General features: G+C 38.5%; 1 protein-coding gene across 1 annotated transcript in view; it reads left to right on the forward strand.

The window, feature by feature from the left end:
- Positions 1 to 24,946, forward strand: part of SLC7A9 (solute carrier family 7 member 9) — a 221,666-nt gene that overhangs the window by 40,583 nt on the left and 156,137 nt on the right. The window contains exons 2-3 of the mRNA XM_053719243.1: positions 11,704 to 11,766; positions 24,916 to 24,946. The exon at positions 24,916 to 24,946 is cut by the window's right edge and continues 108 nt beyond it. Coding sequence (XP_053575218.1) covers positions 11,704 to 11,766; positions 24,916 to 24,946 — 94 coding nt within the window. The remainder of the gene's footprint in view (positions 1 to 11,703; positions 11,767 to 24,915) is intronic.

Raw genomic sequence — 24,946 nt, forward strand, 5'->3', positions numbered from 1 at the left:
GTCATGGACTTCCACTTCTTGGGTATCATATCTAGCTTGTAAACTCTCGCCACCTATATGAAAGCAAACATAATTTATGTACAAACTTCCCTGATAAATTAATTTCTTTCATGGTGGCGAGAGTCCACAAGACCCACCCATTTTTTTACGGTTATGATTTTTTCGTATAAAGCACAATATTTATCCTGTTCCTCTTTTTTTGCTTTTACTCCTTTTACACCTCACTGACTTGGCTATAAGTTAAACTGAGGTATGAGTGAGGGAGGGGGGGTGTATTTATAGGCATTTGAGAATTGGGAAACTTTGCCCCCTCCTGGTAGGAATGTTTATCCCATCAGTAACTAGCTTGTTGACTCTCGCCACCATGAGATAAATTAATTTATTAGGTAAATTCTTACATAAATTATGTTTTTTTTATTTTTGCAATTTAGGGGATTTTAGGTTAGGGGTCTTGGGAGTGTTTCGCGGTTAGGAAGTTAATAAGTTAGGGAGTCGTTTACATGGGGTTGTGGTAGTTTAGGGATTAATAGAGTAGGCGGTTATTGCGCTGGTGGTATTGGCGGTTTAGGGGATAATAGTGTAGGGAGCTTTATTGTGGTGGGGATGTGGAAGTTTTGGGGTTAATAGTGTAAGTATAGCGGTGGGCAGGGCCGCCATCAGGGGGTGAATAGGGGGCCCCATGAGGCAAGCACAACTATTATTTTTTCATTTTTGCAGCCACCAGAGGGCGCTATAGCAGAGTGCTTTTGAGCATGGGAAATGTCATTACAAGGAGTCAAAAATTAGCATTTGAGAGGATTTCTGAGTGTGCACTAAACCATTATGCACAGTGTGAGACAGACTTGGCACTTCAGTTTGTACAGTGTGTGTCTGAGTCAGGCGGAAGATCATTTTCATTTGCAGTGAAGGTAGGACTTACTTAGTACATGTTTTTTATTTATTTGTGCAATTTCAGATTGTAACTTCAGTGTGGTAGTTGTGTGGTGGGGCCAGGGGCCCATAAAAACAATTTTTTTTAGCAATATGCAGCAGTTTATTTACTATTATTTGATAATGGTGTAGGAATTCTATATTTAAACCCATGCAGTAATGTTTCCTCCTCAATACACAAATGGTAGGTGCCCTTTTGGCAGATACTGTATATATATATATATATATATATATATATATATATATATATATATATATAATTATTGCATTCCAGTTTACTGCCCCTTTATGCAAGGACTTTCCAGATGCCAGGAGCCATTTTATCTAAGATTTTTACATCTCCATAAAATGTTATACTCTTAGGCTAAGATTGCTCAGTGTTTGAAATCAGACATGTTAACTTAAAACTTTTCAGTTTACACTACAGCTGACTTAATTTTGAAATACATACAAACAAACCTAAATCCTGCATTTAACCAGATTTAATGGTATGAGACCTAGTGACACAGCTTATGGTTCCACCAAGACCATATAGAGTATAGCATTTTCAAAATCCATAAGTACAGATGACAGATAGGAACATTTGTACACCAGATCTGAAGTGGTGCTCTTGGTTGGGGGAAATGGAGGGGGGAACCCCAAACATATGTCAACCTTTCAAAAGTACTTCTTCATCTACCCATTCTGACAGATCAATAATGTACAATTTTGAATTCACAAAAGTATTTTTGTTTGCACATTTACAAATATGATTCTTTAAAAAGTGATCTGAGACTAATGAGACCTTTCTGGAAGTCACCAATCCACCACTTAAAAATTATTGTTTAGGCAGTTCAGGGCCCTTCCTTTCAGCCACTGCATGCTTTTGGCACCATATAGTTGGCATCTTTTTTGACAAAACTGTAGTCTACCTCATTACTTGTCAGGTCAATGTAAACAAGTGCTGAGTGTCTGTGTGGGTGTCTGAATCTGTTTGTGTGTTTTTTTTGTGGCTGCTAGAGTGTCTATGTGTAAGTGTGTGTTTCAGTGTATGTGTGTGTGTTTCTGTGTTTGTGTGTTACTACCTTTACAACATTTCCAAGTTTGACTACACTTAAGAATAAAGTGCATATAGGTTTTAGTCACTTGGTCAAAAATTTCACATGTCAAAGGGGGGGGCCTGATCAATGGTTAAGTAAAGGGAACCAAAATTTCTAGTGGCGGCCATGGCGGTAGGGATTGTGACGATTTAGTGGTGTGTAGGGAGTTTATAGTGGTGGGGTGTGTGGTGGTTTAGGGGTCAATAGTGTAGTGTGGTAATTTGCGATGGGGATGTGGCAGTTTTGGAGTTAATAGTATAGTGCGGTATTTTGTGATGAGAGATGTGGCGGTTTAGGGGTTAAAGAGATATAACATTCAAAAAATGTATTTCATGATTCAGATAGAGCATGTGATTTTAAACAACTTTCTAATTTACTTCTGTTATAATTTTTTCTTCATTCTCCTGGTATCTTTTGTTGAAAAGCAGGGACATATGCTTAGGAGCCGGCCCATTTCTGAAGTACTATATGACAGCAGTTTTGGAATTTAATCTAAATTATGTTTTTATAAATGTTTACTTTAATGTTACTTAGACAGCACTTGTTAAAATAAACAAGAGCTGGGGCCACTGTCTCTCCTATTTTTCCTACTCTTCACCTCTTCATATTAGAAATCAAAAGAAAATCCTGTCCCAAACTAAAAACCAATTAAGCCACTTAGAAACCAAATGAAGCAACAATTTATTCTCCCACTATACCCCAGTTATCCTTTTGTCTAATACTATTCTTTAATAAATAAAGAAGTCATTTTACAGATGTATATTTCTATAGTTAAAATGTGTTGTGTACACACAACATTTATAGAATCCAGGTCTTGTCTGTGCTAATGTTATCACACGTTTTGCAGTATCATTACAAGCTAGTGGTATGCTGGGAAATGCAAAGTAAGGCATTACAAGTTATTATCTAAGCTTTAAGAAGTGATAACTGGATCCAATCATGTCTTACATGTTTTTACTAACTGGTTTATATGTAACTCAGTAATTTCAGGTTGTCAAGGTCTAAAGGAAAGTATGTTGTCCTGATTATAAGCTAGACATATCTTTGTCTTATACTGGTGAGATCAGCACAGATGAGCCTGCTCCCTAACAACCCTGGCACAATGGGTTACAATGATTTGGGAGAAATCATGTGGCCCCCAATCTGTCTCAATTATCAAGTCTAAATAAAAGGATAGGAAAGGTTAAAAGGGTATGAAACCCAACACTGTTTTCTTTGTGATTCAGACAGAGCATATCATTTAAAAAAAAAGTTTCCAATTTATTTCTATTATCAAATTTGCTTCGTTCCCATGATATTCTGTGCTGAAGAGATACCTAGGTAGACATCTGTAGCACTACATGGCAGGAAATAATGCTGCCCTCTAGTGCTCTTACAAATAGATTCTTGTAAAACTACTGCCATATAGTGATGCAGAAATGAGCCGGCTCCTAAGCATACATCGCTGCTTTTCAACCAAAGATACCAAGAAAACAAAGAAAATTGATTTAGAAATTAGAAAGTTGTTTAAAATCACATGCTCTATTGGCATCATGAAAGAAAACATTTCTGTTTCATATCCCTTTAAAATTAAACATGCATAATTCAGATAGAGCATGCCGTTTTCAGCCACCTTTAAATTCAATTCTATTATCAATTTCACTTTTTTTCTCTGGGTATCCTTTGTTGAAAAGCATATGTACATATCATTAGCAATGCACTTCCGGAATCTAACTGAACACGCCAAAGAAACAAATCTGTGTACACAGTTAGATTCCGGAAGTGCATTGCTCACCATTTTATTTGTCTTTAAAGTGAAGGTCAATTTTCATGTAAAAGTGCCCATTTAAAAAAAAAAAAAAAAACTATTAAAAACAGGGGCACTTTCATTCATGAAAATTGACATTGCACCGTATTTTAAAAATACTTGCCTTGTTCTTCTAAAACGCCGGATCGCCGTTCTGAAATGATGCCCCACCTGCTTCTTCCTGGTTTACTTACCCAGCAATGACGAAACCGGCTTCCTCCAATCACGGCGTTGCTTCAGGCAATGATTCCCCCGGGAGGGGGGGGGGGGAGCCGTGATTGAAGGATGCCGGAATCGTCATAAGAAAACGGGTGAAATGTAATTTTTCATGAATGAAAGTGCCCCTGTTTTTAATAGTTTTTTTTAAAAACCGAGCACTTTCACATGAAAATTGACCTTCACTTTAATCATGTCCATTTGATTCTGTTAATTAAGATATTGTAAGATTAAGGAGGGAAATAATAATTTTCTGTGTTTTTCTCTTGAGAGCTATTATCAGCAGAGGCATTTTGGTATTGTGAGCACTGGAAAATGTCTGTTTTTACATTAGAATATCACTGTACATTAGGGAAGCCATAATTTCTCTGCAATTTTACCTCTGACTATCAAAGCTGAAACTTTGGGGAAAAGACAGCAATTTAATGTAAAAGTGAAAACATTGTACCCTTTTTGAAGACCTAGAAATATTTCTTTTCCTTTTCAGAGATATTGTTACAAACACATCTCAAACAAGCATTTCTCTGTGGTAAATTGCAACTATTGCATCAATCTACGTGGATTTAAAAATAACAAACGCTGCTTCCTGTGATACATAATTTTCTTTATTACAATAATATTTCAAACACCTTCCTATATCTTTTCTTATATAATGGCTGCTAAATATTTAAACGTTTAACTACTTCTGTTTTTAAGATAAATTATATTATTATAATATAAATGAAATAGTACAATAAACACTGGGTATTTCTAATTAACATGCACATTTTAAATAGTTTTATTAGGTTTTAAATGTTTTATAATCATAGTTGTTACTATAATTAGTTCCAAAGTTCCTTGGTGCGTAGGTTTATCAGAACAACAACACATTTGTATCATTTATGAGGAATCTGTTGCTGAACAATCTGACCCTCTGTCTGAAACAAAGCAGTGACATTTTTAGTAAACATTAACTAGGGATGTGTTGGTGCATAGACTTAAGTCATACTCTCTAATACTTAAAGGGTTAACCATTTTCATTCTGTCATACTTTTATATTTCATTATTACTGCAATAAATAGCAGCACCTGTTTAATAATTACTGCCAGTGAGTGACCTATGCTCTGGAGTTCCTCCAAATTGTTCTGAGTTTCCAAGTTTACTATCTGGACTTGTAGCTACAGAGTGCAGTACAATTCCTGAAGGCTGAAACACAGATCTAAGGAACTCTCCACTCCTTAGCTTGCAAGACACCAAGAAACAGCTACACACAGGTATAATCTTTATTTATAATACCATTTCCACACAAATTCAAATTTATATGAACAAGATCAAAAGTATATGTTAATTTTTTGTATTAGATAGCCAGATGCTATAGATATTTACTTTATTGGCCAGATAATATATCAGCAAACAAATTAGATAAAAACGCTTCTTGTGGGAATTACATTGCCAAGTATAAATATTGCTAACTGGAAATGCTACTTTTTCAGTTCAGATTTGTAGTTGTAATTGCTTCTTTTTTTTTTAAATTTAATTAAAGATATTTGGCCTTCAGTATGTATCACTGTAGGAAATCTGCAAATTGTAGGTTTTCAAATACTTTGAAATATAAATTGCCACTTTGGTTTATTGAAGTCAGCATGTATTTTTTTTTTTTTTTAAATTATGTTTTATTTTGGATGGCTACATTTTTTCATATTAGGAATAGAATTTTATTACTTTTCATATTAACTCATTCTCCTAATGTGTTGGGAATGTATTATAATTATTGTGGCTTAAAACACCTTGCACAGCCTCTGGGGAAAAATAGTTTGCTTAATCTCCATGTATAATTATAGTAGTTAGTTTAGTATTGCTAAATAACTATTGCAGTGTGACATATTTTAATTGGATAAATAATTGTATTTAAAGACACCATTGAAGATCCCATGGACAAACCCTCAGGTGATATGATATTGGGTTTTAATAGATTTACATTTTTTTCCACATTATGAGCAATGCCAGAACAAGGGGGTCATGTTGCTAGTATGCAAAGGGGGGATTTTCATAATAACTTTTCTAGAGAATGGCATAATGCCTGGGATATGGATAAAGCATAAGAATTAATTCAGCTTTTACATCAGAAGGCTTTATGGGAGATATTAGCCCTCAGGTTTGCCCACCAAAATCTGTATTTCTGTGTAAGCTTTCTAACCTGCCATTGGCTTAGACACAGTCTTCTTTCTAACCTGCCATTGGTTTATGCACAGTCCTCTTTCTAACTTGCCATTGGCTTAGGGTACAGTCCTCTTTCTAACCTGCCATTGATTATGCACAGTCCTCTTTCTAACTTGCCACTGGCTTAGGGTACAGTCCTCTTTCTAACCTGCAATTGGCTTGGGCACAGTCCTCTTTCTATCCTGTCATTGGCTTGGGTTGGGTACAGTCCTCTTTCTAACCTGCCATTGGATTATGCACAGTCTTCTTTCTAACCTACCATTGGCTTGGGTACATTGCTCTTTTTAACTTGCCATTGGCTTATGCACAGTGCTCTTTCTAACCTGCCATTGGCTTATGCACAGTGCTCTTTCTAACCTGACATTGGCTTATGCACAGTCCTCTTTCTAACCAGCCATTGGCTTAGGTACAGTCCTCTTTCTAACCTGCCATTGATTATGCACAGTCCTCTTTCTAACCAGTGATGGGCTTGGGTGCGGTCCTATTTCTAAGCTGCCATTGGCTTGGGCACAGTCCTCTTTCTAATCTGCCATTGGCTTGGGCACAGTCCTCTTTCTAATCTGCCATTGGCTTGGGTACAATCCTCTTTCAAATCTGCCATTGGCTTGGGCACATTTCAGATGATTTTAATTCTTTACAGCAATATGAGGATAATTTTCTTTAACAGGACTATGTACATTGCATTATGTATGTTGCTATAGGGAATGCAGGGGTTAAACATAATGCAGAATGAATAAAATAACTGGTTGAAACACTAGTAACCATGTATAATACAATAGCTGCAATACATTTTCCTATAGTGAATGAAGCCAGGTTTCACACCCACACATCCCCTGATGGTTTCCACACCTGCAGTAAAAATGCCTAATTTCAACTTGGTCCATTTCTAAATCTCTGTGTGTTTAAGTGAATTTTAGTACTCCCATTGTTGTCACAGTATGTATTTCCTTCAGGTTCAGCTGCAGTGATTCACTGTATTCCTGAGGCATGTCACCTACTATTGGCAACTATGTGAAATATTTATATCAAGACACTTATAGGAGCATAATACTTAAAGGGGTATGGCAGTTAACATGAAACTCTCATGATTCAGATGGAATATGTCATTTTAACACACATTTATTTTGATTTTTTGGTATCCTTTGTTAAAAAGTATATGTAGATATCCTCAGCAGAAACAATGCACTACAGGGAGCTTAGCATGTGATTGCTCCAGGGGTTAAACCCACAGTTATATACAAGCCATAGTGCAATAATAAAATGCTATAACATATTAGAGGATTTCCTTTTTGCACTTTTATTAGGAAAATCTGATTATTAAAATATGTTCAATATTTTAGTTTTTCTTTAAAAGGTCCACCTTAGAGATATTAAACCTGATCTTAAAACTAAGAGGACGTAAATGTTCACTTACAGCTGTCATTGCTAAAGTGTTTTGCTGTTGTCATCAGTAACAGTAATTACCACAATGATAAAATGTGACAGTGCATATGAGTCTATTCCAACATGTCTTCTGGTTAGTGTACTCTGTGCATCACATTAGATTTGATAGTGCTGGCTAGTGTACTCTGTACATTACATTAGATATGATAGTGCTGGCTAGTGTACTCTGTACATTACATTAGATATGATAGTGCTGGCTAGTGTACTCAGAGCATCACATTAGATATGATAGTGCTGGCTAGTGTACTCTGTGCATTACATTAGATATGATAGGGCTGGCTAGTGTACTCTGTGCATCACATTAGATATGATAGTGCTGGCTAGTGTACTCTGTGCATCACATTAGATATGATAGTGCTGGCTAGTATACTCTGTGCATTACATTAGATATGATAGGGCTGGCTAGTGTACTCTGTACATCACATTACATATGATAGGGCTGGCTAGTGTACTCTGTACATCACATTACATATAATAGGGCTGGCTAATGTACTCTGTACATTACATTACATATGATAGTGCTGGCTAGTATACTCTGTACATTACATTAGATATGATAGTGCTGACTAATGTTCTCTGTACATTACAATATTTATGAATATCCACCTTTATTGCCATGCATGAGCGTTTTCATACAATAAGAAAGCGGCATGTGATCATTTATAGAACATTGTGTTATAGCCAGTTTTTTTTCAATTGCTTGGTTGGAAGTCAAGCGTATTAAATAAATAATAAATCAATCTGCAAAGAATGTTATTGTTAATGACGATCACTACAGGCTCAGTTCTATATAAGTGTAGTCCAACCAATTACATCTATCGACAACCAAAACTAAATCTGATAACTAACTAATAACCGTTAAAAAGAAAGTGCAGTGTAAACATTACAAGTTGCTACACAAACACACACACACATATATATATATATATATATATATATATACTGTGTGTGTATATATATATATATATATATATATATATATATATATACACACTGTATATAAAAATGCGTGTGTGTATATCTATCTATCTATATCTTTGTTTCCAAAAATCTAAGATTTTCTCATAATCTTTTGCAGAATTGGACACATCCTGTCACTTGAGAGCTACCATAAAGGACCACTAAACACAAATTGTAAACTACAAGATTTTGAACCTTCATATCTGAGAATAATTTTGCAATGAATACTGCAGCTTTATTTTGTATAAATGAGTATATTGTTTTATGTTTATTCATTTCACTGATTTTCCGGTCCCACAGAACAGAAGAATCCTTGCTAACCAATCACAAACTTATATTCAGATATAGCATGTTGTTTAGCACCAATTCAACTTAGTCACTATTGCAAATAATGCTTTTCTTATCATGATTGTTGAGGCAAAACTGAAAATCCACCTTTTACAAACATGTGACTGCTGAGAATATTGGGGGGGGGTGACATAAACAGAAATTTGCATAAATTGCCTTAAAATATTAACCCAAACCTTACTGGGGAAAAAGTAAAGCAAGCACATTTTTTAGATGTATTTTACAGCAAAAGGCAACAAAATAAATAATTTATGTATATTGCAATAATGTTTCACTTGAAATAATGAAACATTTTATGCATTGTTGAAATGTCAAGTTTAATTGTCCTTTACATTCTGGTATTAGGATTATTCCTACAGTATAGAGGCAGTACAAATTAAGAACTAGGAGTGCTTACTGGTAGATGCACTGAAGGCTGAATTTGGCCCCCCGGATCCTTTCATTTAATGTCAGAAGTCATTTTTATTCAATTTCAAATAATTACACAGAATATCTTTTTTTAATCAGTTGACCAAAGGTCACAAGGAAACCAGTAATTCATGCTTATGTAAAATGATAAAGATGATTACTGAAATGTCTACATTTCTTAAAGGAACTTTAACCTATTTTCCCTCCATTTAAATCCACTGACCCAAAAAGGCTGGTGAGAGTTCAGAGCTATACCTTATCACAGTGATTGTTTGATATGAATAGAAGCTCATATACACACTCAACACTCAAGTTGATTTTAATTTGTGTAACTGAACCACAAAACGATACAAATTTTGTATGCAAACATACAACTGTATGCAGACCATTTGCATTGCAGTCATTAATTTCTGTTGTGTATCTAAAACAATTGACTTTAGGTGGAATTTCTGCTTGGCAGCCATGTTTGGACGTTACGCTGGTGGCTCTGCTAAAGACAGCCACAATCGATTAAATATCTTCTGATCTTCAAGCCATCCAGTAGTTATTTTGTGGTTTTCACCATGTTGTGGTTTATAGTTTGAGTGTATCTGTGACATATGAGTAGCCCCCAATGTTCCAGGGTATTGAGATTGATGCCATTACTCTATGGACACCTGTAGAGAGGGGGTTAAAGCAAATCATTGGCAGTTTTTCCCTTTTTTGTCTTATCTCTGTGGAAAGATGAGAACTGGCTATAGTATAGTATTCAGATATGTAGTGGGGAGATCAGATCTTTTTTTATATATAAACAGGTATAGATTTTTCTTTGGTGCCACTTTCTAATAAGTCATTTGACTTTCAGGGAAACTTGATATACATTTGTTTGGGCTCTGTATGATGGATCAGCAGATCAGATATATCTCTCATTTTGTAATTCTGTCATTGGCCCCATTTATCATAGTCCAGACGGACAGGGTTCCTGTTCTGGCATTGCAACAAGCAGCCCTCACTTAACATTCCACTATTGCTTGTGTGCAACCAATTGCACAAGAGCAGGGCTTGTCAATCATCCCAATAAGAGCTTGTCAATCATCCCCTTGAGCTTTCAGAAGGGGCAGTAATATGTCTCCATTTCTGCAGTATTAGTAATTTTAGGCTATTTAGCATTGTAATGAATAAGGAGTGCCTATTATGAAAGGAGATTTTAGGAGGTAGGTTCAAAATATATCCTTCTTGTATGTGGATGACTGGTACTCTATGTGGAGGCCAATATCCTGCTCAAGAACTAACATTATGGCTTTTCAATAAGTTTGTATTATAGGTAATTTTCACCATATGTGAAATATTGTTCTGGAATCTCCACATTCACTCCAGTATTTGTTGGAAACTAAGGGGTATATAGTATGTAATCTATGGATAACAGTAAATAATTTAATGACTATTTTACATGAATTCAATATATTTGACCACTGAGTCTAGGTTAGTGATAAATTTAGATGTCTGTGCCAATTGTCAGTGTAAGAGGGAAGACTGATTTAGAGAGTGTCTAGAAGTATTTTATGGGCAAGTTATAGGAGTCCTTTTGTCAGTTTTTAGAAAATCATAACATTTCTGGTCATGTAATAGTGTGGCAGAGTTGGTATAAAGTGCTTCACTTGGAATTTAGCAATCTGCTTGTCATAATGTTTTTCTTAATCACTTTTTGTTCATATGATATCCGTCAGCAGCTCTTATATTAACATCTATTAAATCTATTATGCCATCATTTTCCTTTCATAAAGATAAGGTGTTGTGCAAACTGAGCAATTTGTAGATATCTGGCTCATGTTTAACCAACGAGACTATTAGCAACATTACTTTTCCATCATTGATGTTTGATAAAATCAGAGTCAAAGAATTTGCAAGTTGAATAACCTTCAAGAAAAAATTAATAAATTCCTGTTTCTTTTTAAAGACACGATGAGTCCACGGATCATCATCCTTACTTGTGGGATTACACCTCCTGGTCAGCAGGAGGAGGCAAAGAGTACCACAGCAGAGCTGTTAAATAGCTCCTCCCTTCCCTCCCACTCCAGTCATTCTCTTTGCCTACGTTAGTGATAGGAAGAGGTAAAGTGAGGTGTTAGGTTAGATTCTTCAATCAAGAGTTTGTTATTTTTAAAGTAGTGCCAGAGAGTGCTACTTTGTTTTAGGGTGTAGCCTTAGTCCATATCAGTCTCTACAGTAGAGCTTTGGTGGCTTTAGAGCAATGGGAACTTGTGGGAAATAATTCTCACTGCGCCTCCCATATTTCTGCTGCCCTTATCCTTCAGTCTGAGGTTGTCTCTGACTCAGCATTTGTTTCTTTCTCAGGCCAATGTGAGGGAGAGGACCTCTCAAGCTTGGGACCTGCCCTGCTACCAGGCAGTGTTTAAGGTAAGTCTTATTACCTTTTTTGGGATCTAAGGAGTCTCAGTTTGTTTACATAGCACTATGGAGCATATAGGGTTAATGGAAAAACCTGTTTATGTTGGGATGGTTTTAGACTTTCAGACTGAGAGTTTTTTTTGGGGCCTTGACAGGGCACTGGGGCTGGAGTTATGTTGCTTAGTTGTTTTTTCTATGGAGGGCTCCGGTGGTTTCACTGTGCTTTTCCCCCAGAGGGAGAGACATTAGGCTTGCTTGCGCTCATAGCATGGATGCAGGGAAGTCCGGTTCAGAAACTGTCTGTGTGCAACGGATCGTTACAAGCAGAGGATCCGGTGTCAGTTTGCATGCTAGGAGCACCTTAGCAGGCTATTGAGGTGCATTTAACATTTTCCTTTTCTGTCTGTTTGTGTTACTAGAAAAATCTGACACTTTGCAGAAAAATAGCAAAACCTGTTTGCATTTAAAGAGACAGTAACATTTTTTTATAATTTTATTTTGTTAATATTTATTATTTTTTCTGTTGAATCTTTAACAATTTGTGATGAAAGATGGACCAAGAGGGTGTGCAGTATGTTACATGTGCTTTGTGTCTGGATGCAAATGTGGAACCACCAATCCCCTTTCTGTCCTACGTGTATTGAAAGGACTGTAAGTTTTAGGGATAACATTTTTATTGAGCCAATCTAATCTCCTCTCAGGCAGATGTTGTCCAAGAGTCTTCTGATGAGGGTCAATTTATGCCGCAACTTTCTCCCCAAGCGTCCCAAAAATTAACACCCCCACCAGCAGTGCCCTGTGCTTCTGCTCTAGCACCTGCTGGAGTTACTTTAAAAGACATAGCTGCGGTTATGTCTTTCACAATTTCTGATGCGTTGTCTGCTTTTTCTATGCTTCAAGGCAAGCGCAAGAGTAAAGACAAACATGTTATCAGTGAGGTTTCTGATGGCATGGGGGCAGTCTCAGAGGTACCCTCCCAGGGAACTGAGATGGAGGATATAGAGGTTTTATGGGATGACGAGATTTCTGATTCAGAGAGTTCTTTACCTTTGACTGATTCAGAGGTTGTCTCGTTCTGATTTAAACTACAACACCTCCGTCTGTTACTCAGGGAGGTGTTGGTTACCTTAGACGACTGTGATTCCACAGTAGTAGTCGCTCCTGTAAAGTAAATTGGACAGCTATTTCGAAGTTCCTACATTCTCAGATGTTTTTCCATTTTCTAAGCGAACTTCGGAGATTGTTTCTAAGGAATGGGAGAGACCAGGCATTCCCTTCTCTCCATCTCCTATTTTCAGAAAGCTGTTTCCTATAGCTGATACTGTCAAGGAAACTTGGCAATCGGTTCCTAAGGTAGAAGGGGCTATTTCCACTTTAGCCAAGCGAACTACTATTCCTATTGAGGATAGTTGTGCCTTTAAAGACCCCATGGACAAGAAGTTGGAGGGTCTACTTAAAAGGATTTATGTTCACCAGGGTCTGCTGTTGCAGCCGGCTGCGTGCATTGCTACTGTCACTAGTGCGGCAGCTTATTGGTTTGATGCTCTGTCCGAGTCTCTTAAGTCTGACAATTTTTTGGAGGAGATCCAAGATAGGATTAAGTCTCTGAAGTTAGTCAATGCTTTTATTACGGATGCTTCTCTGCAAATTACTAAATTAGCAGCTAAGAGTTCAGGGTTCTCTATTCTAGCCCGCAAAGCTTTATGGTTAAAACCTTGGTCTGCGGACGTGTCATCTAAGTCTAAGCTTCTAGCTATTCCTTACAAGGGAAAGACCTTGTTTGGACCTGGCCTGAAGGAAATTATCTCTGACATCACGGGAGGTAAGGGTCATCTCCTTCCTCAGGATAAGAGAAATAAAAAAAAAAAAGGACGACAAAGTAATTATCGTTCCTTTCGTAATTTCAAGGGAAGATCTTTCTCTTCCTCCTTTAAACAGGAAGGAAACTATTCACAATCTAAGTCTACTTGGAGACCCAACCAGCCTTGGAACAAGGGTAAACAGTCCTAGAAGCCTGCTGCTGACTCCAAAACAGCATGAGGGGCATGCCCCCGATCCAGGACCGGATCTGGTAGGGGGCAGACTTTCTTTCTTTGTTCAGGCTTGGGTGCGAGACGTTCAGGATCCCTGGGCTATAGAAATAGTATCCCAGGGATACAAACTGGAGTTCAAAAATTTTCCTCCGCGAGGAAGATTTCTTCTTTCAAGATTATCTACAAACCAGATAAAAAGAGAGGCATTCTTACATTGTGTAAGAGACCTCTACTCCCTGGGAGTGATTATTCCCATTCCTGTACAGGAACACGGGCAGGGATTTTATTCAAATCTGTTTGTAGTTCCCAAGAAGGAGGGAACTTTCAGACCGATCTTAGACCTCAAGACTCTGAAAAAGTTTCTCAGAGTTCCATCTTTCAAGAGGGAAACTATTCGTACCATTCTTCCATTGATTCAGGAAGGTCAATTTATGACGACAGTGGATTTAAAGAATGCATATCTACATGTTCCTATCCACAGAGACCATCACAAGTTCCTAAGGTTTGCTTTTCTGGACAAACACTTTCAGTTCGTGGCTCTTCCTTTCGGGCTGGCCACGGAACCCAAAATTTTCGCAAAGATTCTGGGTTCTCTTCTGGCAGTTCTAAGACCGTGGGGCATTGCGGTGACACCTTATCTGGATGATATTCTAATCCAGGCGCCATCTTGTCAACAAGCAAGGTCCCATACCGACATTGTACTATCCTTCCTGAGAACTCACGGGTGGAAGGTAAATCTGGAAAAGAGTTCCTTAATCCCAAAGACAAGGGTGACTTTATTGGGAACTCTAATCGATTCTATATCTATGAGGATTTTTCTGACAGAGGTCAGGAAATCAAAGATTCTAGATACCTGTCGAGCCTTTCAGTCCAATCCTCGGCCGTCGGTGGCCCAGTGCATGGAAGTAATCGGACTGATGGTGGCGGCAATGGACATCATCCCATTTGCTCGGTTTCACCTCAGACCTCTGCAGTTAAACATGCTGAGGCAGTGAAATGGAGATTATGCAGACTTGTCTCCTCAAATAATCCTGGAAAAGGAGACAAGGTATTCACTTCAATGGTGGTTGTCTCTGGATCATCTATCCCAGGGGACATGCTTTTGCAGACCATCCTGGGTGATTGTGACAACAGACGCCAGTCTTCTAGGGTGAGGAGCTGTCTGGGGTCCCCTAAAGGCTCAGGGAGTGTGGACTCCATGTGGAATCTGTTCTTCCTATAAACATCCTGGAACTGAGAGCGATCTTCAATGCTATTCTGAACAGTTCATCAGATTCCAGACGGACAACATAACGAAAGTGGCTTACATCAATCATCAGGGAGGAACGAGAAGTTTCGTCAGTCTTCTTCTCTGTTTGTAATTTTCTCTGGAAAATGTAAGGGTCAGAAAGCTACGGCTACCTCTCTCTTTCTTTTTGGTTGAAGATTATCATCCGCTTTGCATATGAGACTGCTGGACAGCAGCCTCCTGAAAGAATTACGGCTCATTCCACTAGGGCGGTTGCTTATTCATGGGCATTCAAAAATGTGGAACAGATTTGCAAGGCTGCAACTTGGTCTTCTCTTCACACTTTTGCAAAGTTTAACAAATTTGATACTTTTGCCTCGGCTGAGGCTGCTTTTGGGAGAAAGGTTCTTCAAGCAGTGGTGCCTTCCGTTTAGGTTCCCTGTCTTGTCACTCCCTTATCATCCGTGGACTCATTGTGTCTTTAAAAAGTAAAGAAAATTTATGCTTACCTGATAAATTTGTTTATTTTTAGACATGATGAATCCACAGCCCTGTTTCATTTAAGACAGGGTGTTATTTTTTTGTACACTTCAGACACCTCTGCACCTTGGATTTTCCTTTCTCTTCCTAACTTCGGTCGAATGACTGGAGTGGGAGGGAAGGGAGGAGCTATTTGTGGTGCTCTTTGCCTCCTCCTGCTGACCAGGAGGTGTAATCCTACAAGTAAGGGTGATGATCCATGGACTCATTGTGTCTAAAAAGAAATAAATTTATCAGGTAAGCATACATTTTCTTTCTTCATGAAACATTATGATATCCAGTGAGATGCTTTTCAATTTTATGGTCCATAAATAACAAGTTAATTCCATGAACCACACCAGGTAATGAAAATGTATATTTATAAGCACTTTTATATAAAACATACATCTTACACAGAATAGTTCTAATGATTCTGAGAGAGTTCATGCAAATTAAGCCATCTCTAATATCTTTGTATTAAAAGGACAGTGTACTGTGAAATTTGTTTTCCCCCAATGTGTTTCCAATTATTTATTATACCAGCTTATAAATTATTTGGGGAATTTCTCCTTTATATTTATTTTTGTATATGACATAGCTGTTTCTGCTTATTGAAAACACAACCCATTTAAATGGACTGTGCTTTCAAGGAGAGCAGACTTCTTATCTTCCTATACACAAATGTCTCCAAATCTTATATATGTATGTACATACAAACTACCAATACTTTGAGAGAGCAGTTGAAAATAAAGATTTAATTACCCTTTAGAATTTCTGCATATTGCATTAGACAGATTACTTATTGTTTTTGTTTTTTTTCTCATTGCAGATCCACTTTCTGATCACAAAATGGGTGAAGGGAGCATCAGGAGCCGAAAAGGGATTCAAAATGTAAAAGAAGATCAACAGTCTATACACAGTAAAGTTTCCAAGAGCATGAACCTGCAAAAACAGGCAAGAATCTTTGTTCTAATCTGAGCAGGAAATGTACAGATATAGTGTATTGTATACAGGACACAAGTTTCATAGTGTAAATTGTGACATTACTATAGCCAGTGGTAGCTAACCGAATAACCAGTTATGATATAGGCAGGTTTGGCCTGGGATTAAAAACATTAGGTGGTTTTAGGATGGAAAATATAGGTGTACAGTATGATCATAAAAAATCACTTGTGACTAATACTGTTGTACAAGACATGCTGAAGTTAAGGATCAACTCAGAAACTCAGACAAAAGTTAAACATATTTACTGAGCCTCTCAAAGGGTATTTACGTTCCAGAATAGTATATTGCAAAATTGCTTTCATTATAGTAAAAAAAAATATTTGCAGTGCAATTTGTGTTTACTTTTTCGGTAGTCTAACTCTGAACTTTTGTAGTTTCATACCTCTGCATCTTGCTGGATTTTCATTGGTTGGGAGGTTTGGCCAACTTTCCGCCTGCAGCCCCTCAGTGTCCTGGATTAAAGGAACTGGGCGAGCCCTGCCCTAGCCCCACCCAGCCATGGCACGGAATGACACACCCACTTACCTCCTGGACACGCCCATGAGCTGCCTATAACCTCACTCCCTTTGTATGTAACCCAGCCCTCTCATACAAGGCCCGCCAAATAACCAGTGGGCCATTGCCCACAAGCTCTTAACCTCCCATATTCCAGAAATCATTTGTCAGATGTTGGGAGAAATGTATTTTTTCACTGCTACCAGAATGACTGGATTACATACTGCAACACCCAGAACCCTGACTCTGCAATATTCTACCTAGTGATTGCTTGATTAGTGTAGAGACTCATTTATATTTATCTTAGACAATTAGGACAAATATAAATGAATTTAAGAGGTTTTTCAAGAGGTTTCTTCCTGGACCTACAAAACAATGCAGTTTTTTTATTTAAATATCAGTTTCAAAGCGCTTAAGGACATTTATTTATTTATTTCATAAGATGGTGAGAGTCCACGAGTGGGATTAAAGCCCAGTCCTACAGGAGGAGGCAAAACACCTTTAAACAGCAAACAGTTCTCCTTAATACATCATAGCTCAGACTTTATTATGTCCATTATCTCAGTATAGATCTGCCCTGATAGGAAAATACTGTGAGTAGTCAATTGTACCTCATTGCAATGCTTGATTCTGTATATGTGTTATATACTGCTGAGCGAAGGCCAAATCATACAAATAACATTCCCCACTTACCCCACTCTGTGATACATCCGGTCTTTGGGAGTCGAAACGAATTGCGCTACTGATCCGTGTTGCTCTGACCACTGCCAAACTCCTTCAGAATATCGAGTGTGTTCCTCAGTACCTCCCTCTTCAGGCGTCACTGGGGGTGTGTGTAGTTCCCTTGTGTCCTGTTCGGCAGCGGTGCTTCTGTGTTTAGATTGATCCTCGTATCTATTGGGCAGCTATACTGCAGCTTAAGCTTTAGCCAGCTCAAAGAACGAGTGTAGAAGGGATTTACCCTGTGAGCGGTGCATCATGCTCGTTGTTGGTCAGATAGAAATCCAGAGAAAAGATTGAAGCGGAGGCAGAGCACCAATTTTCATAAAACGTATTCAAACTTTATTCCAATATCGGTTAAAAGTCCTTATTCACTTACGGCTAGATTTAGAGTTTTGTCGGTAAGGACCCGCGTAGCTAACGCTGGCTTTTTTCTGGCCGCACCATAAAAATAACTCTGGTATTGAGAGTCCATATAAAGGCTGCGTTAGGCTCCAAAAAAGGAGCGTAGAGCATATTTAACGCAACTTCAACTCTCGATACCAGAGTTGCTTACGGATGCGGCCAGCCTCAAAAACGTGCTCGTGCACGATTCCCGCATAGGAAACAATGGGGCTGTTTGAGCTGAAAAAAAACCTAACACCTGCAAAAAAGCCGCGTTCAGCTCCTAACGCAGCCCCATTGTTTGCTATGGGGAAACACTTCCTACGTCTGCACCTAACACCCTAACATGTACCCTGAGTCTAAACACCCCTAGCCTTACACTTATTAACCCCTAATCTGCCTCCCCCGCTATCGCTGACCCCTGCATATTATTTTTAACCCCTAATCTGCCGCTCCGTAAACCGCCGCTACTTACATTATCCTTATGTACCCCTAATCTGCTGCCCCTAACACCGCCGACCCCTATATTATATTTATTAACCCCTAATCTGCCTCCCACAACGTCGCCTACACTTATTAACCCCTAATCTGCCGAGGGGACCGCACCGCTATCATAATAAAGTTATTAACCCCTAATCCGCCTCACTAACCCTATAATAAATAGTATTAACCCCTAATCTGTCCTCCCTAACATCGCCGACACCTAACTTCAATTATTAACCCCTAATCTGCCGACCGGAGCTCACCGCTATTCTAATAAATGTATTAACCCCTAAAGCTAAGTCTAACCCTAACACTAACACCCCACTAACTTAAATATAATTTAAATCTAACGAAATTAATTAACTCTTATTAAATAAATTATTCCTATTTAAAGCTAAATACTTACCTGTAAAATAAATCCTAATATAGCTACAATATAAATTATAATTATATTATAGCTATTTTAGGATTAATATTTATTTTACAGGTAACTTTGTATTTATTTTAACCAGGTACAATAGCTATTAAATAGTTAAGAACTATTTAATAGCTAAAATAGTTAAAATAATTACAAAATTACCTGTAAAATAAATCCTAACCTAAGTTACAATTAAACTTAACACTATACTATCATTAAATTAATTAAATAAAATACCTACAATTAAACCTAACACTACACTATCAATACATTAATTAATTAAATACAATACCTACAAATAACTACAATGAAATAAACTAACTAAAGTACAAAAAATAAAAAAGAACTAAGTTACAAAAAATAAAAAAATATTTACAAACATAAGAAAAATATTACAACAATTTTAAACTAATTACACCTACTCTAAGCCCCCTAATAAAATAACAAAGCCCCCCAAAATAAAAAATGCCCTACCCTATTCTAAATTACTAAAGTTCAAAGCTCTTTTACCTTACCAGCCCTGAACAGGGCCCTTTGCGGGGCATGCCCCAAGAAGTTCAGCTCTTTTGCCTGTAAAAAAAAAACATACAATACCCAAGCCCCCCAACATTACAACCCACCACCCACATACCCCTAATCTAACCCAAACCCCCCTTAACCCCTTAATGACAACTGACGTACCAGGTACGTCATGCATTAACAAGCAGTTAAATGACAATGGACGTACCTGGTACGTCAGTTGTCTAAGAGAGTGCTGGAAGCGATCGCCAACGCTTCCAGCAGCTCTCAGGGTATTGCAGTGATGCCTCCATATGGAGGCATCCTGCAATACCTTTTTAGAAGACTCCGATGCAGAGAGAGCTACTCTGTGGCCCTCTCTGCACCGGTAGCGATGGTGCCGGTTCGTTGGTGGGTGGGAGCGTAACAGGGAGGCGGGTGGGCGGCCCATCGCTACCCGGCATCCGGTTCCTAGAAGTGCAATGTGCACGCCAGGTGCTGGGAGCGTGCGGGGGGCGCGCGTGCGCGCGCATTAGCTGGCCACTGACACCAATGAGGAGGGAAGAGGGGGGGGGGAAGATTTTTTTAAAAAATAATATAAAAGGATCTGGGAGGGGGAGGGGAATAGGGGTATTGTGGGGGGCTGCTACACTACAGAAAACATAAAAAAAAGCAAAAGAGCAAAAAATACTTTTGTTTTTTGGGGCAAATTGGGTACTGGCAGACAGCTACCAGTAGCCAAGATGGCCGCAATTAGATAGGGGGGAGGCTTAGAGAGCTGGGGGGGGGGATCATGGAGGTTGGGGCTTAGGCAGGAGTCCATAACAGCTAAAATATTTTATTTTTTTTATATAAAAAAAAAAACTCCTTTTATTTAGTACTGGCAGACTTTCTGCCAGTACTTAAGATGGCGGGGACATTTGTGGGGTGGGGGGAGGGAAGAGAGCTGTTTGGGAGGGATCAGGGGGTGGGATGTGTCAGGTGGGAGGCTGATCTCTACCCTAAAGCTAAAATTAACCCTGCAAGCTCCCTACAACCTACCTAATTAACCCCTTCACTGCTGGGCATAATTTACGTGTGGTGCGCAGCAGCATTTAGCGGCCTTCTAATTACCAAAAAGCAATGCCAAAGCCATATAAGTCTGCTATTTCTGAACAAAGGGGATCCCAAAGAAGCTTTTACAACAATTTGTGCCATAATAGCACAAGGTGTTTGTAAATAATTTCAGTGAGAAACCTAAAATTGTGAAAAATGTAAAGTTTTTTTTTTTTTTTATTTGCTCGCATTTGGCGGTGAAATGGTGGCATAAAATATACCAAAATGTGCCTAGATCAATACTTTGGGTTGTCTTCTAACAAAAAATATATACATGTCAAGGGATATTCAGGTATTCCTGACAGATATCAGGGTTCCAATGTAACTAGCGTTAATTTTGTAAAAAAGTGGTTTGGAAATAGCGAAGTGCTACTTGTATTTATGGCCCTATAACTTGGAAAAAAAAGCTAAGAACATGTAAACATTGGGTATTTCTAAACTCAAGACAAAATTTAGAAACTATTTAGCATGGGTATTTTTTGGTGATTGTAGATGTGTAACAGATTTTGGGGGTCAAAGTTAGAAAAAGTGTGTTTTTTTTCCATTTTCTCCTCATATTTTATTATTTTTTTTGTAGTAAATTATAAGACATGATGAAAATAATGGTATCTTTAGAAAGTCCATTTAATGGCGAGAAAAACGGTATATAATATGTGTGGGTACAGTAAATGAGTAAGAGGAAAATTACAGCTAAACACAAACACCGCAGAAATGTAAAAATAGCCATTGTCATTAAGGGTAAGAAAATTGAAACATGGTCCGGTCATTAAGAGGTTAAATAAACCTAACACTAAGCCCCTGAAGATCATCCTACCTTGTCTTCACCTCACCGGGTATCACCGATCGGTCCTGGCTCCAAAATCTTCATCCAACCCAAGCGGGGGCTGGCGATCCATCATCCGGTGGCTGAAGAGGTCCAGAAGAGGCTCCAAAGTCTTCATCCTATCCGGGAAGAAGAGTAGATCCAGACCGGCAACCATCATCTTCCAAGCGGCATCTTCTATCTTCATCCGATGAGGACCGGCTCCATCCTGAAGACCTCCACCGCGGACCCATCTTCATCCGGCGACGTCCAACTGAAGAATGACGGTTCCTTTAAGGGACGTCATCCAAGATGGCATCCCTCAAATTCCGATTGGCTGATAGGATTCTATCAGCCAATCGGAATTAAGGTAGGAATATTCTTATTGGCTGATGGAATCAGCCAATCAGAATCAAGTTCAATCCGATTGGCTGATCCAATCAGCCAATCAGATTGAGCTCGCATTCTATTGGCTGTTCCGATTAGGGGTATGTGGGTGGTGGGTTGTAATGTTGGGGGGCTTGGGTATTGTATTTTTTTTTTACAGGCAAAAGAGCTGAACTTCTTGGGGCATGCCCCGCAAAGGGCCCTGTTCAGGGCTGGTAAGGTAAAAGAGCTTTGAACTTTAGTAATTTAGAATAGGGTAGGGCATTTTTTATTTTGGGGGGCTTTGTTATTTTATTAGGGGGCTTAGAGTAGGTGTAATTAGTTTAAAATTGTTGTAATATTTTTCTTATGTTTGTAAATATTTTTTTATTTTTTGTAACTTAGTTCTTTTTTATTTTATTTGTTCAGAAATAGCAGACTTATATGGCTTTGGCATTGCTTTTTGGTAATTAGAAGGCAGCTAAATGCTGCTGCGCACCACACGTAAATTATGCCCAGCAGTGAAGGGGTTAATTAGGTAGGTTGTAGGGAGCTTGCAGGGTTAATTTTAGCTTTAGGGTAGAGATCAGCCTAACATAAAAGGGCCTTTTGCGAGGCATTGCCCCAAAGTAATAAGCTCTTTTACCTGAAAAAAAAGTACAAATACCCCCAACATTAAAACCCACCACCCACACAACCAACCCTACTCTAAAACCCACCCAATCCCCCCCCCTTAAAAAAAAACTAACACTAACCCCTTGAAGATCACCTTACCGGGAAACGTCTTCACCCAATCAGCCAATCGGAATTAAGGTAGAAAAAATCCTATAGGCTGATGCAATCAGCCAATAAGATTTAAGTTCAATCCCATTGGCTGATCCAATCAGTCAATAGGATTGAGCTGGCATTCTATTGGCTGTATTTTTTTCTACCTTAATTCCGATTGGCTGATAGAATTCTATCAGCCAATCGGAATTGAAGGGATGCCATCTTGGGTGATGTCATTTAAAGGAACCTTCATTCAGTCGTCGGACGAAGAAAGAAGATGATGCTCCGCGTCGGATGTCTTGAAGATGGACCCACTTCGCGCCGGATGGATGAAGATAGAAGATGTCATCTGGATGAAGACTTCTGCCCGTCTGGAGGACCTCTTCTGCCCGGCTTGGATGAAGACTTCTGCCCGTCTGGAGGACCACTTCTGCCCGGTTGGGTGAAGACGTCTCCCGGTAAGGTGATCTTCAAGGGGTTAGTGTTAGTTTTAGTTTAGGGGGGTATTGGGTGGGTTTTAGAGTAGGGTTGGTTGTGTGGGTGGTGGGTTTTAATGTTGGGGGTATTTGTACTTTTTTATTTCAAGTAAAAGAGCTGATTACTTTGGGGCAATGCCCCGCAAAAGACCCTTTTAAGGGCTATTTGTAATTTAGTGTAGGGTAGGGCTTTTTTTTATTTTGGGAGGCTTTTTTATTTTGTTAGGGGGATTAGAGTAGGTGTAATTAGTAAAAAAAAATATTTTATTTTCTGTAATTTAGTGTTTGCTTTTTTCGATAATTTTATTTAATTGTAATTAATTGTATTTAGTTTAGTGAATTAATTTAATTATAGTGTAGTGTTAGGTGTAATTGTAACTTAGGTTAGGTTTTATTTTACAGGTACATTTACAGGTACATTTGTCTTTATTTTAACTAGGTAGTTATTATATAGTTAATAACTATTTACTAACTATTCTTGCTAGTTAAAGTAAATATAAAACTGCCTGTAAAATAAAAATAAACCCTAAGATAGCTACAATGTAACTATTAGTTATATTGTAGCTTGCTTAGGGTTTATTTCATAGGTAAGTATTTTTAGTTTTAAATAGGAATAATTTAGTTAATTGTAGTAATTTTATTTAGATTTATTTAAATTATATTTAAGTTAGGGGGGGTTAGGGTTAGACTTAGGTTTAGGGGTTAATAACTTTATTATAGTGGTGGCGACGTTGTGGGCGACAGATTAGGGGTTAATAAATGTAGTTAGGTTGCAGCGACATTGGGGGCCGCAAATTAGGGGTTAATAAATATAATGTAGGGTTCGGCGATGTTGGGGGCAGCAGATTAAGGGTTCATAAGTATAATGTAGGTGGCGGCAGTGTCCGGAGCGGCAGATTAGGGGTTTATAATATAATGTAGGTGTCTGCGATGTTGGGTGCGGCAGATTAGGGGTTAATAAGTGTAAGATTAGGGGTGTTTAGACTCGGGGTTTGTGTTAGGTGTAGACATAACTTTAGTTTCCTCATAGGAATAAATGGGGCTGCGTTAGTAGCTTTACGCTGCTTTTTTGCAGGTGTTAGGTTTTTCTCAGACGGCTCTCCGCCATTGATTCATGTGGAGTAATCGTGCACGAGCATGTTTAGCCAGCTCACCGCTAACGTAAGCAGCGCTGGTATTGAGGTGAGATGTGGAGCCAAATTTTGCTCTTTGCTCACTTTTTTACGATTAACGCCGGGTTTGTAAATACCCGTAATACCAGCGCTGTCTGCAAGTGAGCGGTGAGCATAAACTGCTTGTTAGCACTGCACCCTTGTTAACGCAAAACTCGTAATCTAGGTGATAGTTTCTTCAGTTCCTTAGTTCCCATTGTGGGAACATCAGCCTCCCAAAAAGCCCTCTGCTACCACATACTAGAGTTGCCTTTCTGGGCTTCGTCATAAACCCTGTAACAATGAGACTATGTCTCACAAATGCTTGCAAACTCAAAATGCAAAAGCCCCAAACTCTTTTTACTACTCTGCTTCAATGCATGAAAGTAGTTTGTGTCATAGTAGCGGCTTCAGATGCCTTTCTTTTTGCCAGATTGCACTTTCATTCTTTACATCTTCAAATGTTGCAACAGTGGAATGGAGTTTTCAACAGTCTGTCTCAGAAGATCTCTTTTGACTTCAAAACAAGACATTCTCTAACTTTGTGGCAGACTCAACAATTTTGATTCTGCCCTCCATCCGAATTGGGTTGTATTTACTGTGGACATCAGCCTGCTGGGTTGACAAAGTCTGGGGTTCCTAGAAAGTGTAGGGAGTTTGGTCTCCTCGGGAAACAAGGTTTCTGATCAACATTTTATATCTCCTTGCAATCTTCAGGGCTCTGCAGCAGAGTTGGCCCCTGTTAAGA

The sequence above is a fragment of the Bombina bombina genome, chromosome 1, assembly GCF_027579735.1.
Source record: "Bombina bombina isolate aBomBom1 chromosome 1, aBomBom1.pri, whole genome shotgun sequence".
Taxonomy (NCBI): Eukaryota; Metazoa; Chordata; class Amphibia; order Anura; family Bombinatoridae; genus Bombina; species Bombina bombina.